Genomic DNA, 15,981 nt, shown 5'->3' with positions numbered 1-15,981 from the left:
TTTGTCGTTGTATGTTTTTGTGGAGCATCCAACTGTTGCCCAACTTTTCCTGTTCTGATATCATTAAAATCTCAAAAAGAAAATGAATCTTTGTGCAATGCCATGATTGAAATCAGTACAACACTGTGTATGTTACTTATTTTCACTGTTAAGTTTGAATCAGAAGTACAGGCTTTTTCCTCACAGTCTGCATGATTTCTCCAGAAGGCATAAGCTTATGTTGAAACAATTTGAAATACAAAAATTATAAACATGAAGTGGTTGTGAGCTGCCTCCACCATATTATTTTTGCTAGTAAAGAACCCATTTTCCTTCCTTATTATCATGTCATTGCACATATTAAATATCTTGCCTGAGTCAGTGGTTTGTGCATTGGTTTTACTTAGTATCAGCCTGAAATATTTTGTGTTGCAAGATTTTTCTTAGATTATGAAAAGCTAAATCTTGTTCTTCCAAGTAATTTTATCCCAGTTACTGCCTGGTGGTTAACATTTTGTTAAACTGCAAGAAAAGAGTTGCTCGGTCAGAAACAGAATTTAAGATTCCAGTGTGTTAAAATGTATTTCTTCAAATGTGTTGAATTAATCTGTTACTTGCTGGAGAGGAGCTCAGCAGAGATGGACCCTGGGGGTTCTGGTGGACAGCAGGGTGGCCACAAGCCAGCAGTGTGCCCTGGTGGCCAAGAAGGCCAATGGAAACCTGGGGTGTGTTAAAAAGAGCGTGGCCAGCAGGTGGGGGAAGGTGATTCTCCCCCTCTACTCTGCCCTGGTGAGGCCACATTTAGACTACTGTGTGCAGCTCTGGGCTCCACAGTTCCAAAACAACAGGGATCTCCTGGAAGGAGTCCAGCGGAGGGCCACAAAGATGATATGGGGCCTGGGACACCTCCCATATGGGGAGGGGCTGAGTAACCTGGGCCTGTTCAGCCTGGGGAGAAGTCTGAGAGGAGGACTGAAGGGAGGTGAGAGGTGAATAGGTGAGGTCAGGCTCTTCTCAGTGTTGTGTAGCGATGGGGCAAGGAGTAATGGCCTAAAACTTGAACATAAGAAGTTCTGTACTGACATGGGGAAGAAGAACTTCATGGTAAAGGTGATGAAGCTCTGGAACAGCTTGTCCAAAGAGGTGGTGGAGTTTCCTTCTATGGAGATACTCAAGACCCATCTGGACACCTACACCTGTCACTTACTGTAGGGAACTGCTTTAGCAGAGGGGTTGGACTCGGTGACCTCTTGAGGTCCCTTCCAACCTCTGCCATTCTGTGGTTCTGTGCTTTTAATTGGATATACAAAATCACCAAGATCTGTTCTGGTTCTGAGTATCAAAGAGAAGCACTTCTCATTCCCATTCTTTGCAACAAACATATGGTAGAATGGAAGAAGGAAATGAAACATTTAGATCAATATACAAGTTGAGTTTGGAAGCATTAAAAAGCAAGTGGAGAAATTGCAGTCAATTGTGACAAACACCGGGAGAATTGTCTCCCTGTGACATTTCCAACGTCTCCCTGTGCATGTGAGTGACAACATGATCTATGTGGTAACTCATACTGCAGAGTTCATTCTACAGAGTGCTGATCTTGCCTTTGTCTCACTAAAAATTAGTCAGGCCAGCTTAAATCATGAAATCAAGACCTCTGCTTTGAATGTGATTTTACTGAACTATAGAAATCCATTTTAGAGCGTCTTAAATACAGTCTCTGATGTAGACAAGTCCTGAAGTCCTTTTGCAGACTCCTGTGTCACTGACTCCAGTGGCATGCAGAACCACTCCCAGGCACTAGTCCCACAGACGTAATGATTAATTACATTATTTGCACGTGCTGTGATTTGATTGCAGCCCACACACTCACAGAGCAGCACTTGGATCATTTCAGTTGAGTTTAATCATTCTTCCTATTAGTTATCAAACTATCCTCAAATTCTAGGAATGTATTAAAGCCCTGCAAAGGTACTGTGAGAATTTATTGGGAGGGCTGAAAGCTGCTTTGACAGCTTTCCAAGTAGCATAAAGTCATTCATTCAGAAATAAATGGATCCAGTGCTTGATTTTTTTTTAAGCTAGCCTGCTGGAGTCAAATAGCATTAAGAGTCATTGTGGCATATGAAGTGCTTTTGGGAGAGTTAAGAATTGGGTCTTAGAGCAGCCACTGGTTTATTAGTACAGGGAGAGGTTTGGAGGATGATGTTAGTTTGGGAAGAAGGTGATGGGAGGAAATGGCTCAACTAAGTTTATCCAGAAAGAAGGGAAGAGAGGGTGGAAGAATACATGCACGTTGAATATGTCACTGTCAGTTACCAACAGGTGTCTTTAGGGAGGCAGCTTTAATGTTACAAGAGCTCAAATGGTGATTACCTCAGTGAAGGGAAAACAGAACATCCTTCAGCCTTCAAACTGATATTGCTTCTGATGCATCTGTTGCACCTGGAGATGCATTGCTCACCTTGCGATGCTTGCTGAGCCGTATTTGGATGCGTGCTTTGTATTTAGGAACGTTGTGAAATGTGTGAGTGCTTCCTCACCACTCTTTTCTTCTGTAACATTTTTATTATCTCTAAATGTAATTGGTTCACGTACTTGCCCTGCGTGTTGGTAATCACTCTGGGAAGCTCTCAGCTTGGAAAAGAATCACACCAGTGAGGAGGGTGAGGGGCGAGGTAGAAGAAAGAAAACGTGGCTTTGTTTGGAATTGTGACACCCGTTCCCTAACGTCTTCCAGATGGTAGAAGATGCTGTTACACTACCTGTGCTATATCATCTTTGCCTTTTCTAATTAGCTCTGTCCCTAGCTGACTCAAAAAGCGTGGCAAAATAACACCTGAAATGTTAAGTAGCTTCAGTAATGATGAATGATCAGCTGAAATACAGAACAACAGAATAAATATACGATTTCTTCTGAATGCTGCAACTGTTCTTTGAGCCCCAGTGATCCAAAATTGCATAAGCAAAGCAGGCATGATCTACTTCTTTAGGCCCTGCAGGATTTTCTGGTGCATGTTTGTCTTAGAAGTGGCAAAAGACACGAGTGTAGAATACGATCTGTTACATGCATTTGATTGTACATAGAAGATGTAGTCACTGCCTAAGAATAGAGGATCCAGGTGAATTCTGTTGTGTTTTTCTTTTTTTTTCCCCTGAAACGTTGAAATACAATGGTTAGATGTTTCTTGAGATAAAAATGTGTGCAAACAGGCAGCTGATTCATATGAGTACCAGAAGAGCTCTGAGTCTCCCAGGCACCCTGATCTAGTGGGTGGCAACCCTGCCCATTGGCACTCTGTGAGCTTTATGGTCCCTTCCAATTTGAGCCATCCTATGACTGTGTGTGGGATCTGACTTGAAGAACTCGGAATCTTACAGCATGGTCTGCTTTGTGAAAACAAAATCAGAAACTCAATTGAGATTTCTTGAGAGTTGATGCTTCTTGCACACTCTGCTTAGGTTTTCTGTATCTGTTCTCTGAAGGTATTGTACAACTGAAGAGGGAACTGAGTGGTATGGAGGAGGATAAGCATAGAATTCTGTTGAAAGCTTCTGAAATTTAGTTTTATCTTGGTATGTAATTAATATGTTATCTTCTAAAACATTTTTTTCCCCCCAAACAGCGATTCTGTACTTAAAAATTGGCAACCTCCTGTTTTAATGACAGCTTGAGACAAGTCAGACTCTTAGTAATTCCAAGAGAGAATATTTATTTGCAGGGGGCTTTGGGCTGTTGATTTTTTGTAGATAAACCATCGTTCTGATGGATGCTATTTGTAATCCTGTAGGTCCCCTGGTTGTTTCATCGTTGTTTTTCTCTGTCAACAGAAAGCCAATTAAAAATCAAAGAAGAAAAAGATGAGGAGGAGGAACAGTCGAAGGAATTGGAAAGTCTTCCTCTTCCTGTGGTCAAAGAGGATGAGAGCATGATGAAAATTGAGAAGGCTGAAGAAAAAGAAATTATAAAATTGCCAGTAATAGTAAAATTAGAGAAGCCTTCGGAGTACAACGAAGAGAAACAAACTGTCAGAGAAGAAAGTGACTCCTTTAAAGAAAATGTCAAGCCTGTTAAAGTAGAGGTGAAGGAAAACAAAACAGAACCAAAAGACTTAAAGGAAGTAAAAAGTTCTACTGACAAAATGGCAGTTCATGAGCCAGAGAGGTTAGAACTTTGTGTTAATGTCAAAACTCCTCAGGAAATTGTGGAGAAATCTGTAGAAGAAAGTGAGAAACTTAAAAATGACCAGCAGGCAAAAATACCTCTTAAAAAGCGAGAGATCAAGCTGACTGATGACTACGACAGTCCTATAAAGGGGTCCCTATGTAAATGTGTGACTCCAACAAAGGATGTCTTGAAGGAAGAGGGGAAACCAGAGGAGGAAACTTTTAAGAGAGTCCCTACAATCACTGCTTTATGTGCTGATGGGAAAGTGCTGGTAAATGGAGAGGTTAGCAGTGAAAAAATAACCCCAAGTGTCATACAAAACAATAGGTCAGAGCACTCTGTCGGCGCAAAGGAAGACAGCAGCTCATTAAAAGAGAAAAATGGTAGAAGTGGGGAAAAGGGGTCGGACTCCCTCAATTCTGTTAGTAAAATCATAAAAGCGTGTGAGGTTGAGAAAAATGCTGTAACTGTGGTGAAAGAGCTAGAGGCTGTGGTCTCTGAGGTTTCAAATCAGAAAGTGCCTTTAAAGGAAGAATCTAGTCCTGTGGAAAAAGAATCCCTTGACAGTCCAGCTACTGAAATGGTAGTGGAAGAATCTTCAAACTCTGAAGACTGTGCCAAAAATCCCGAAGAGAAACTAGCCACGATAATCAAAAAGGACAGACTGCCGCCACCCAAAGAATGTTCAGAGAAGCTGGAGCAGCCCACAAACACATCTGCTGCTGCAGATCTGCCCAAGCCTGCGCCCTCTGAGGAAGAGACTTTGAGAAGTAGGAGTGAGCCTGAGGAGAAACCTGATTCTCCCAAAGCTGCCGAGACACCCCCTCCATCTTCTTCTCCTGTTACTCATGAGAAGTCTGTTTTGGAAGCAGAAGGCTCTGATGCTAAACCTGCTCTCCCTGAGGAGAGCCAAGAAGAAGAAAAATCCAGCCCTGAAAAACCAGAGGAAGAGCCTGAAGCTGCCAAGCCAGAGCCAGAGGGATCAGATGGTGCCCATGCGTCCAATCTAGAGGACTCCTCCGAGAGTAGAAAGGATTCCCCAACGCCTAAAAGCAAATTTAAATATAAACTAGTTTCTGAAGAAGAAAGCTGCGCAACTGATAATAAAGAAATAACTTCTGAAAGACAGAAAGAAGGGATTAAATTAACCATCAGGATCTCCAGCAGGAAGAGAAAGGCAGAAACACCACCGGAAGACGTCACTGCTGGCCGCACGTTAAGGAGATCCCCAAGAATATCTAAGCCTACTCCGAAAGTTGTGGAGACTCGGGATCAGAAATCTGACAAAAAACGAACGGAGGAGGAAGAGGAGAAACCTGCACATAAGCAGGAAAGGAAAGAAGATGCAAAAAAACAAGAGAAGGAGTCAAATTCTAAGGTGAACAAGGTAATATAGTTTTACTGCTTGGGATTGCCACAGTCTTTCCTAATAGCAGAATGTGCATTTATGTTAAGAATTATTAAGGATTCCTTCCCCTTGGTCAGTTTTTGCATGAAGCTAGGTTTGCAGTCTGGTTAGTGGAATCCACCAAGTTAAAAACACCACAGAGAGACTGCTAATATCTGTTGACTGAGCAGCTTCTAAAAACTTTTATGTAAGTGAAACAAAGGAGACCAAGTCAACCCAAGTGAGTTCTTCAAAGAATGCTGTGCTCAGACCTGAGTCAGTCTGACTGCATGGCTGGAGGAGACGGAGGAAAAAGCAGTCTGTATTTTGAAGTATGCTCTTTTGTATCAACTTGAAATCCTATTCACTTTTCAGTACTGTACATTTCCTTATTGTTCACGTAGTTTTAGCAACACTCACATATTCAGCAGTTCTTTCGTGTACTGCAAACCTGGGCCTGTTCAGCTGTGAGAGAAGAAGACTCAGAGTGGATCTGATCCATGTCTGTAAATATCTCTGGAGGCAAAGGGATGGGACCAGACTGTTCTCAGCAGTGTGTGGCGATGGGATGAGGGGAAATGGACACAAACTGAAGCATAGGAAGTTCTGCACAAATGTGTGTGGGAACTTCTTCACAGTGCAGAGATGGAGCACTGGCACAGGCTGCACAGAGAGCTGGTGGAGTCTCCTTCTCTGGAGACGTTCAGGACCCACCTGGACATCTACCTGTGCAACCTGGGCTGGGAGCTGCTTTGGCAGGGGGGTTGGACTTGATGACCTCTAGAGGTCCCTTCCAACCCCTACAGTTCTGTGACTCTGTGATTTGAAGTACAGTTTTCTACTGAGTGAATAATGACGACACTAAGGAGATGGAAGGTAGTGGTAAGAACCTGAAATGAAGTTCTACCAGCATGGTGTATTGCTGTGGTGTGAGTGTGTCCTGAAGAAGAAATAGAATATTTTGTACCTTTTAGTTTATTGAGGTGGTTCAGATCAGCAAGTGACGTGGTCATAAACAAAAAAGTGTTTTGAGCTGAGAAACCTAGAAAGGGTATTTTCCTTTTTCAGTGTCTGGAGAGCAAAATATATTTTGAGAACTTGAATTTGTCATCTGTTTGGTGTATTGAATTCTGGTTTTTGTCCAGAATTTTAAACAAATCTCTGATAAAACGTAACACCGCATGTAGTAGATAACAGAAGTTATTTTTCTAGTCCTTAAAATACTGTCCAAATAAGTGACTGGTAAGACACGTGGTTACTTCGTGTTCACTGACAAGGTTACGTTTTCAGAGTGGAAGGGCCTCAGTTGCTGATCTCTTTTTGGTCTGAAATCTCACTTGAAAATTTCTCCGTGCAGTTAGATGTGTAGCTTTCTCCTTTAGTAGTATCCTGTTGAACTTGAAGGCTCATTGAAGGTGTTTGTTCATTGGAGTGTTCTCTTGCAAATTTATTGCTACTGTTCTGATTGAGGTGAATCACTTTACTGTGGAGACGGATATCTTTTAGGATTTAGGAAGAAACTGTAAGTTTCCTTTGTGTTTTCTCTTTGAAATGGTATCACTCAGAGAAGCAAAGTTCGGTGGACGGGTACACGAACACGTGGCAGGTGGAAATACTCAAGCAATGATGAAAGTGAAGGCTCAGAGAGTGAAAAAAACTCTGATGAAGAGGAGGAAGAGGAAGAAGAGGAGGAAGAAGAAGCTGCACCTGCTGACGACGATGAACCATGCAAGAAGTGTGGCCTTCCCAACCACCCTGAGCTGGTAGGCTTTGGGGGAAAGCTTCTGTATATCAATATAGTAGATTAGAGGAGTGTCTGAAGGTCTTTGGAGTGGCTGTGTGTAGAATACCCTCTGTCTTTTTGGTGAACCTTTAATGAGAAGAAAATTACTTCTTTTGTTTGCCATCTCTGAAATGCCTTTTCTGAGGTAGAACACAACATAGCACATGAGGAGTAATGTGGGTGAGGCTTCGGGGTTATTCCTGCAACTTCGGACAATACAGAGGAGACAAGACTGAAAAAAATAACAATAAAAAACTGCTCCATGTATCTTCTGACATGGCTGGAGCTACGTGGTTGTGCCAGCTGGATAAAGTCAATCTGACGACTGGATACAGCAAAATCCTACAGAGAAAGAGGCTAATGAGGTTTCAGTGCTTCTGATATTTGTGGTCCTGGTTCATTGGTAGTACGTGTCATCATAGATTCCTCTGATTAAGTGGGAAATCTGAATATACAGCCCTGCTGAGAGTCCACAAAATGAGCATATTTTCAGGCTTGTGACAGACATCCCAGCATGGCTGAGACAAAGTTAGAACATTAGGGTGCTGGAGTATTTCACCAGATAATCACACAGTTCATGTGAGCTTTATTGCTCAGTCTTTATGGAAAGAGTTGTACCCAGCTAAGGAGGAATCCCAATAGTTGCCTAGTTCTGTGTACCCCAGAGAGTCTGTGTGTCTTTGTCTCTACCCCCCTGGACATAAGAACACCCCCAGCTGAGAAAACTGCCTCAGATTGCTGTGGTTGCCTCCTGGCCTGCGTGGCCATGTTTCCCTCATGTGGATGTGCGTGCACGGGGAAAACAGTTCCCACCACATCCTGACCAGATGCAGTTTTCTATTTAGTCCAGGGTCTGGAAAGCATTACGGGATTCCATAGCACGGGTACGCAGTCTGTGTAATCCAGTAGTGCTGTCCTTCTGAGGCAACTCAGCACAAGATGAAATCTGGTGCTATAGTGGAAAGCTGTGATACATAAACTTGCTCATAAAAAGCCACCCCTGGCCTTGGAAACATCTAGTGATAAGTGATTCAGGATTTTTTTCGGTTTTGGCACAGTCCAATGTATTTATGAAGTGCTTCTGTGTTGGCAGGGAAAATAGTTCTGGAGCTTGTTACACATTGTGAATGCCAAAAGATATTTGTGATTTGTTTTGTTCCAACAGATTTTGTTATGTGACTCCTGTGACAGCGGATACCACACAGCTTGCCTTCGCCCTCCTTTGATGATAATCCCTGATGGAGAGTGGTTCTGCCCACCTTGCCAGCACGTATGGTTCTTGTTCCACTTTACTTTCTCCATTGCAGTTGTAGGGATTTGTTGGGAGTTGAACAGTTTCTTTCTTTCTTTCTTTCCTCTTTTTTATCTGTTACAAAGCAGACAGTGATGCATTGTAGGGATGCCCTTAGCCAGTAGTTAAACTGAGCTTTATGAGATGGTTTTCCTTTCCTCTTCTTTCTCCTGTTAGTGACGAATGCTGCATATTGCTGTTTGGGTTTTTTTTCCCTATATTTGTTAAACTACTTCAAGAATAATGTAGTATTAAGAATATTATGCCATATTTTTTTCCCAAAGAAGCATCATGTCATCCAGGAGGGGGGAAGTGTAGGGTCATAGAATCTCTCAAGTTGGAAGGGAGCCTTAAGGATCAGTAAATCCAGCAAACAATAATCAGTGACCAAAGCAAAGAGCTTTTATGAATTGCTCTTCCTTCTTCAGAGACACTTGCTCAGAAGATGGTAGAGAAAGCTGCCAATTCTGGCTAGAATCTACTGGGAGAGCCAGTGTTGTCCCTGTTGAGTACCAGACAAGTGTGAGAGTTTTTCAAAGGTTAGAAGGTGCTTCTAAATAATTCATAAATTAAATGTAGTGCGTATATCTGGTTTAATTTAAAGATTATCTAAATAGCAGGAATTGAAGTGATGATGCTTGGAAGGATAAGCCAGAGTGAGTGCAGTGCTGCTCCTGTTCAATGAAAGGGGAACCATCCTGTGCACGTGTTCAGAATAGTCTGCCTGAAGATCTCAGATCTTCCTTCCTTTTAGAAAAACCCTTTGTCAAAATGGCTGTTGATCTGCAAAAAGTTTGCCACCTTGACCGTGGCATGGCACGGCTGCCTCGTGCATTCACTTGTCTTCTGAGAAGTAGTTTGGGTTAAGCAGTCATGACCTTGAGTGGTGGGAACGTTTTCTTCCTTATACAGTTCTGTATTACTGCTTGCAGTTAAGGCATCTCCTTGCTTGGTTGCTGTTCAGTAATTTTCAACATGCAGGATAACAGATTTGTGAAAAATGTGATGGTCGTCCTTGGAAAGAGCGTGATGAGGGCATGGACTTGAAACAAGGCCCAACTTGTCCATAAAAAGTCATTTTTGCACATGGCTCCTGGAATATTAAATGGCATTCTGAGACATGGTTAAAAGACTGGGTTAAAAAACGGTGCTGGAATGTGCTTGTATACCTGTAGCTTTTGTCTGTGGTGTCCATAGACTCACATCTCTCCAGAGGTTCAGATAAATAACAGATACTGCTGTTAACACACAGCTTCATTTGTGCTTATTACAGTGACATGTAGAGAAATAGTTGCATGAAGTGTCTGAACAGGAGATGGAAACGGTTCCGAACGAAACTCATCCTGTGTTTCATTCCCTTAGAAATTGCTCTGTGAGAAATTAGAAGAACAACTACAAGATCTGGATGTCGTCTTAAAAAAGAAGGAGCGTGCAGAACGCAGGTACTGCTGCTGGGTGTGTTCACAGCCTGCTGTGACTGTCCACACATTAAAAGAAGCTGGAGACTGGGACACGGCGAGCCTGGTTTTATCTTCCCACTCATTAGTGGTTACTGACGGTGCAGAGGTGGGAGGGCTTGCAAGAAGGGTGGAAACGAACAGTAATTAGAAAAGATAAATAAGTAAATCTGCATTAAACTCAGGTTGGGGCATCAGGCAGCAATCACAGCTTTCCCACAGCTGTACTGAGGTGGTTTTCATCACTGGTTCGGCTGCATGTGTTAGTAATACTGTCATCCACGTGTAAATATCCTCACAGCAAGGTTAACCCTGCCTTTGGTTTAAAGGTAATCCAGGTTAATGTGGTTTCTGAGTCTTGTTGCTTTAGGTTCTGTTAAACTTCATCTGTTTTACGAGGTGATGCAATCGCCATAGTGCAGCTGAGTACTGTTCAGCCATTTCCAAAGGCTCAGTGCAAACCAGTCTGCTGTGTTTCTGGGCAACATCCTCACTGCCTGGAACATCCTGTCTGCAGTTTTCAAACCTGGGAAAGAAGGACATGAAACAGTTTGTATAGCATACAGCTTGTTAGACCGTACGTGCTCAGTAACATTTCTTAACATCTGTGCACATTATTAAACACAATTTTGCATGAATTGTGTCTTAAAAGGCAAAATTCACCTGAGGATGAAGCCCCTTTAAATACAGTAATTGGGCAGGTTTGTGTCTGGAGCATGACACTGATACCACACGGGGCAGGGTCTGTGTTTGTGTTCAGCCTCCTTCAGAGCTCCTGTTTGTGACTGCTGTTGTAGCAACAGCAGTGATAGTGGCAGATCAGGTACCAACTATTCCCAGCTTCTGCTCAGAGCGGATCTAGATTGCACTGTAGTAAAATTACCCTTGGTTTGCCAATTAGTGATTTTGTAGCTTTGGGAACGAAGCAATTAGATGTTTTTGTGAGAGAGCTTGGCTTACACACAACCTCCATCTGTGCAGGAGTATGGGACACAGAGGAACTGTGTCTGCTGCTCTGTTTTATGGTGGGAAGTCTCATTAGGGTCCTACTTTGGTAAATATTCTGCTGGCAACCATTACTTGGAGTGCGATTTTTTTCCATTCTGTCGTATTTCTTTGAAATCACTGGTACTGCATGGGAATATGGCTTTGTCAGCGTTACAGGAGAGCACACAGTCAGCACTGTAGCAGTCTTCAGGGTCTGAAGCAGATGTTTCACAACCATTTTGCCATCGGATCCTCATTCCGAATTAACCCAATGTGTTCTGTTGTACACCACAAAAGGTTTCTTTTAAGAAGAGAGAAATGAGTTTGGGACACGAAGATTAAGCCCTGAAGTTTTTGAGCCTAATGGTGGTGTGTTTTAGTAAACTGCCAGGTGGAAAGGCCGAAGAGAGCAAGAATTGTGCTAGAGGAAACGACAGTCTGTTCTGATTTATTGGTGTATAAATTCCAGTTGGTTGTTTGGGGCACAGAAACACTGATGTTCCTATAAGATCACAGTACCTCTTGTCTGTTCTGCTGGGAAAGGGAACAATGTCTCATCACGGGCACTCACACTTAACAGCTTCTTGGCACTGTTATCAGATTCTGTGTTGGGTTTTGAGCTGGTGACACTGCTGTGCTTGTTCAGTTGCTCCCAGCTGATTTTTTCTTATCTTTCCTGTCTCTTCATGTTTTTCATTACAAGAAAAAATGGAAGAGACCATCAAAGACATTTGCTGTATATTAAAATATTTTCATGTTTAGTTCCTTTCTGATTTTAGGGGTTGTATTCCTTGCCTTAGACATGATTTTGGAACAAAATGACTTTGCTCTTTTCTGCTCATCCAACCAATCTCACAGTGCTCAGGGTGGACGAGGACCATTTCTTTTGATCTGTCATTTTGGAGGGCCTGTAGTAGGATGCAGTTACTTTCACAGAAAACCAACACTTCCTATTTAGAGAGGATACAGAGTTGTCAAAGCTTATGGTCTTTCTGGCTTTAAAATAACCTGAAATCCATTTTTACTTCCCTCAAGCATCGTCTGATTCCAACCCCCTGCTGCAGGCTGGGGTGATCAGGTTGCCCAGTCACTAGAAGAGGTCGCCCAGGGCCATAAACACCTCCAGGGATGGGGGAGTGTTTGGGTTGACTTGTGTGCCTGATGCATCCTGTTGCAAGTCCATTGTGATGGGGTGCCTGCTCAATGCAGCTACGCAGTGTAACTGCAGAAGTCTGATTCTGCTCCGTTCATCTTTATCTCAAAAGGTCAGAAGAGCTTAGCATCGGTTCTTGCATTATTTTGTTTCAACCGTGGTGATGCTTCACTGGATCTTGAAAGCTGGAGGTCTTGTGGCAGCTATCTCGTTCCTTGTCCCTGCGTGGGGCTGTCCTGCAGCAGCTGTGTTCTGAACTACTTTTACTCAAAATAATGTTAGATCTGTTGAGGTATGGCTCACTTCAGGGTCCTTGCAGGGTCACTGTTATCTTTGTTGGTTTACATTATCTCTCACGTTCATGGAAAAGATTATAGACTGTGTACTGAGCCCAACGATCAGCACCTTGTGCTGTTTGAGAGGTGCTAGGACATCTGAGGCATCATGGGGGGAACTGATGTCCCACAGGAGGCCAGCAGCCATACGTGTGCCCATGGTGATTTGGATGGCAGCAGATGCTTGCTCAGCTAAGCTTGCTGCTACTGCCTAAACTCGATTTTACTTACTTGGACTGAATCCTGTTACCTGCTGTGGGCAATAAAGGCAGCCTACTTCTCTTGACAGTACTTTTTCCTATATTGGATCACTGTTCTCTCTCCTGGTTCTCTGGACCACTTGTCCCTGCTTCTTCAGCCTTTCCCAGCAGGAAATCACTGCACTTCAGTAATTCCTGCCAGCTTAGTCAGGAATGTCTTCTTTATCCTGCAGACTGTTCTCTGGTCCATGCATCCTTATGAAATGGTGTTACCTCTCCAGCAGCTGGACTATTGATCCTCATTCAGGCTGTTCTCTTGGAAAGCATTGCTACACAGGCAGTTGTTTGCTCCCTGGTTTCTCAAGGTGATAGTCCCTGCTCACATCTAGAACTTGGCACTTGTCTTTTTTTGTATCACATCTTGTTTTCTTTTAATTTTTCCGGATCAGGGTGATTTTCAGTTCCCATTTTCAGTGCCTTCAGGTTCCTGGTGATCGTGGGTTTGGTAGCATTATCTTGATCCCAATACTGGTGTTCTCCAGTTGTTCTTTAATAGCTTTTTACATCAAAACTCAATGTTTGTGGTGCCTGCCATCTTCAAACACTGGTGTCTGTGAGAACTTGGAAATCACTTACATTATTCGTACAGGAAAACATAATCACGTGGGATTTAATATGTAATTCCAACAGTAATAACTTTTCACTTGGTGCATCCTCCTGGGATGGTTATGGTGCTGCTTGCAGCGTGATTTTCAATATCCACAGTCTTTCTGTGAACTTATTTTCTTTTTCTCTCCTAAAGAAAAGAGCGACTGGTGTACGTGGGTATCAGCATTGAGAACATCATTCCACCACAGGTAAGTGACTGTGACTGTGTTGTTTATTTTCTGCACTTCTCAAGGAAGAAGGTTCATGAACGAGGTGTTAGAAGTGCTAGGAGCATCTTGGAAAGAAAGATCAGTGTACATGTAGGACAGGAACAATTCTAGGGCCTTCATTTCACTCTGAACTTCAGTTCAGCAGAGAAACCAAGGGGCTTTGGAGCCCTCCATCAGTGCAGAACCTCACAATCTACTTCCCCCATTCAGATTGGGTTGCCATTAGAATCCATTGCCATTCTGTGGGTTGGAAGGATACGTTTCAGTTTAATTAACTCTGGTGTCTATGCCTGAGCTAATTGTCATAGCCCTCCTTTAGAAGCAATGGAGGGAGATGAGTGTTTCTGGCTGCTGACAGGGGTGGGAGGTAGTTCCTATCAGAAGCATAACATTTTTCCCTCAAAAAAAAAATGCTTATTGAAGTTATATTTGTTGAAAAGCTGTGAACATTTTGTGTTGTAGTAACATGTTCCTACATAGTTTCCCTTTACAGAAAAGGAAAAAAGCCATTTTTGTTCACTTGGAGATCACCCTTTTCTCACTTCTTGAATATATTTTCTGTGATTCTAAGATGATTCTGTGATTTTCAAGTGATTTTCTTCGTGTCGCAGCCAAACGCCTTCATCCAAAATTATGGCATCTCTTCCCTCCATGAGAGTTTAAAACAAAACTTCTGTCCTGTGTCAACAGGAGCCAGAAATCCCCGAAGGTCAGGAAGAAAAAAAGAAAGATTCCAAAAAGCACAAATCAAAGCTGCTGGAAAGGAGGTCTACCAGAACCCGGAAATGCATCAGCTACAGGTGGGCAGCTTGTAAAGCAAAAATGAAGCAGACCATCGTTTCCCTGCTCAGTCAGCATCCTGCTCCTCATGCACACTTCTACATTTAAAAGACAGGCCAAATTGATGTGTGTTCTTTCCTCTGAATCCTGGTTACACTGGATGTTTGTGAAGTGGAGGTGCCTATTATTTTGTATATTGAAAACGGGATGCATAAAAAGTTGGAACACGTGGTACTCTGTTCAGTGATGCTGGAGAAAGAATTGGTGCTATTACAGCTCCTGCACTAAGTTAAAGCAGGTGGATTACACCTCTGCTTTCTGTTGGAAGGGAGAACTTCTGCTTCTGTCTAAAGGCCTCAAGTTCTCTTTGGGGACTGGAGAAGAGTACTGCTGCCTGAGAGCTTGTGTTTTCTGTCTCAGCTGCATTAAGAACATAAGGAGTCTTGCCTTTCCCACAGTGCTGGTTCTGTGTAGACCTTTACCATAATAAATGAGAACATTACAACCTCCAAAACCTTCCAGCAATAGCCATGATTAAACTCGGTGTGGTTGTGCCTCTGAGGAGAGACGTGAGCTTTGTGTTGGGTTTGCAGCTTGCTCAGCAAACTCAGCCTGACCTTACTTAGCTGCTGAGTTTCTGTAACTTTCAGTATTAACAGCAGAAGCCACACTAACAAAAATGTCACTGCTGGCTTGTGAAATTAAATATTTCTATAAGGTGCATGATGCCAGGGGCACGATTAGATTTGCTGCTATGCCCGTGACAACTCAGGCAGCATCTGTCCAGGTGAGGACAGTCTGACCTGTAGGATATCTGGCACAACTTCAGCAGGACACACGTTGTGGAGAGGCAATAACTGTTGTTGGAAATAATGTTTATTGTAATGTTGCTCCTGAAAATCAATCTTTGATAGAAAATGTCAGTCTGTCTCACAGACTGCATCACACACGTAACTTTGAGCTGGTGAAAATATTGCACACGTCAGTGTGTCACTTCAGATCTGTTTGTCTGCAGTGAAGTCCTATTAGTGTCAGTGAGAACTGTGCATGCTTTCCTTCCAAGGGGGACAATAAATGCTAAATGTCTCCTTGTGCTTACAGACCAATCTGTATTGTGTAGCGTTCTGGTTCTCTGAAGACAGGTTAGTTCCTTTTTTGTCATCTGTGCTTTCCTTTTGTGAGGAGGTTAGCAAAAGCCTGCTTTCTTAATAAAGCAGCAGCAGCAGAAATGATGTGCCATTACACCTAATTGACAAGCAGTTGTCAGCCCACGTTGGATTTCAGGTTATTTGTGATTTGAGAGCAGTAAGTGATTTCTCACATTCTAAAGGTGTTGTTTTTTTAGCCCTCTGAGTAATGTGGGACAAGTCTTACTGATGGAATAATTTCAGTTACTTCCTTACTGTGTAAAGCTGCCTTGAATGTGACGTGCAGTTGTTCTTGGGATGTACAGAAAGACAGCAGTCAGTCACCTCATTTTAAAAGGTGTTTTATGGCAGCTGTTGGATTATAGAGTAACATCAAATCTATCTTTATCTTCTTCTGCTGGAGGTTTCAATGGAGGACAGAGATAAACATACCTGTAA

The 15,981-nt window shown here is 42.7% G+C and overlaps 1 protein-coding gene across 1 annotated transcript in view; it reads left to right on the top strand.

Annotated features, from left to right (window-relative positions):
* Positions 1 to 15,981, top strand: part of RSF1 (remodeling and spacing factor 1) — a 51,743-nt gene that overhangs the window by 26,856 nt on the left and 8,906 nt on the right. Inside the window, exons 6-11 of the mRNA XM_065729918.1 lie at positions 3,808 to 5,531; positions 7,097 to 7,294; positions 8,480 to 8,584; positions 9,968 to 10,047; positions 13,540 to 13,594; positions 14,306 to 14,415. Coding sequence (XP_065585990.1) covers positions 3,808 to 5,531; positions 7,097 to 7,294; positions 8,480 to 8,584; positions 9,968 to 10,047; positions 13,540 to 13,594; positions 14,306 to 14,415 — 2,272 coding nt within the window. The remainder of the gene's footprint in view (positions 1 to 3,807; positions 5,532 to 7,096; positions 7,295 to 8,479; positions 8,585 to 9,967; positions 10,048 to 13,539; positions 13,595 to 14,305; positions 14,416 to 15,981) is intronic.

Source organism: Cyrtonyx montezumae, unplaced genomic scaffold (genome assembly GCF_038088225.1).
Source record: "Cyrtonyx montezumae isolate F1298 unplaced genomic scaffold, pur_monq_1.0 scaffold_12, whole genome shotgun sequence".
NCBI classification, from domain to species: domain Eukaryota; kingdom Metazoa; phylum Chordata; class Aves; order Galliformes; family Odontophoridae; genus Cyrtonyx; species Cyrtonyx montezumae.
This window is presented reverse-complemented; position numbering and strand designations above follow the sequence as displayed.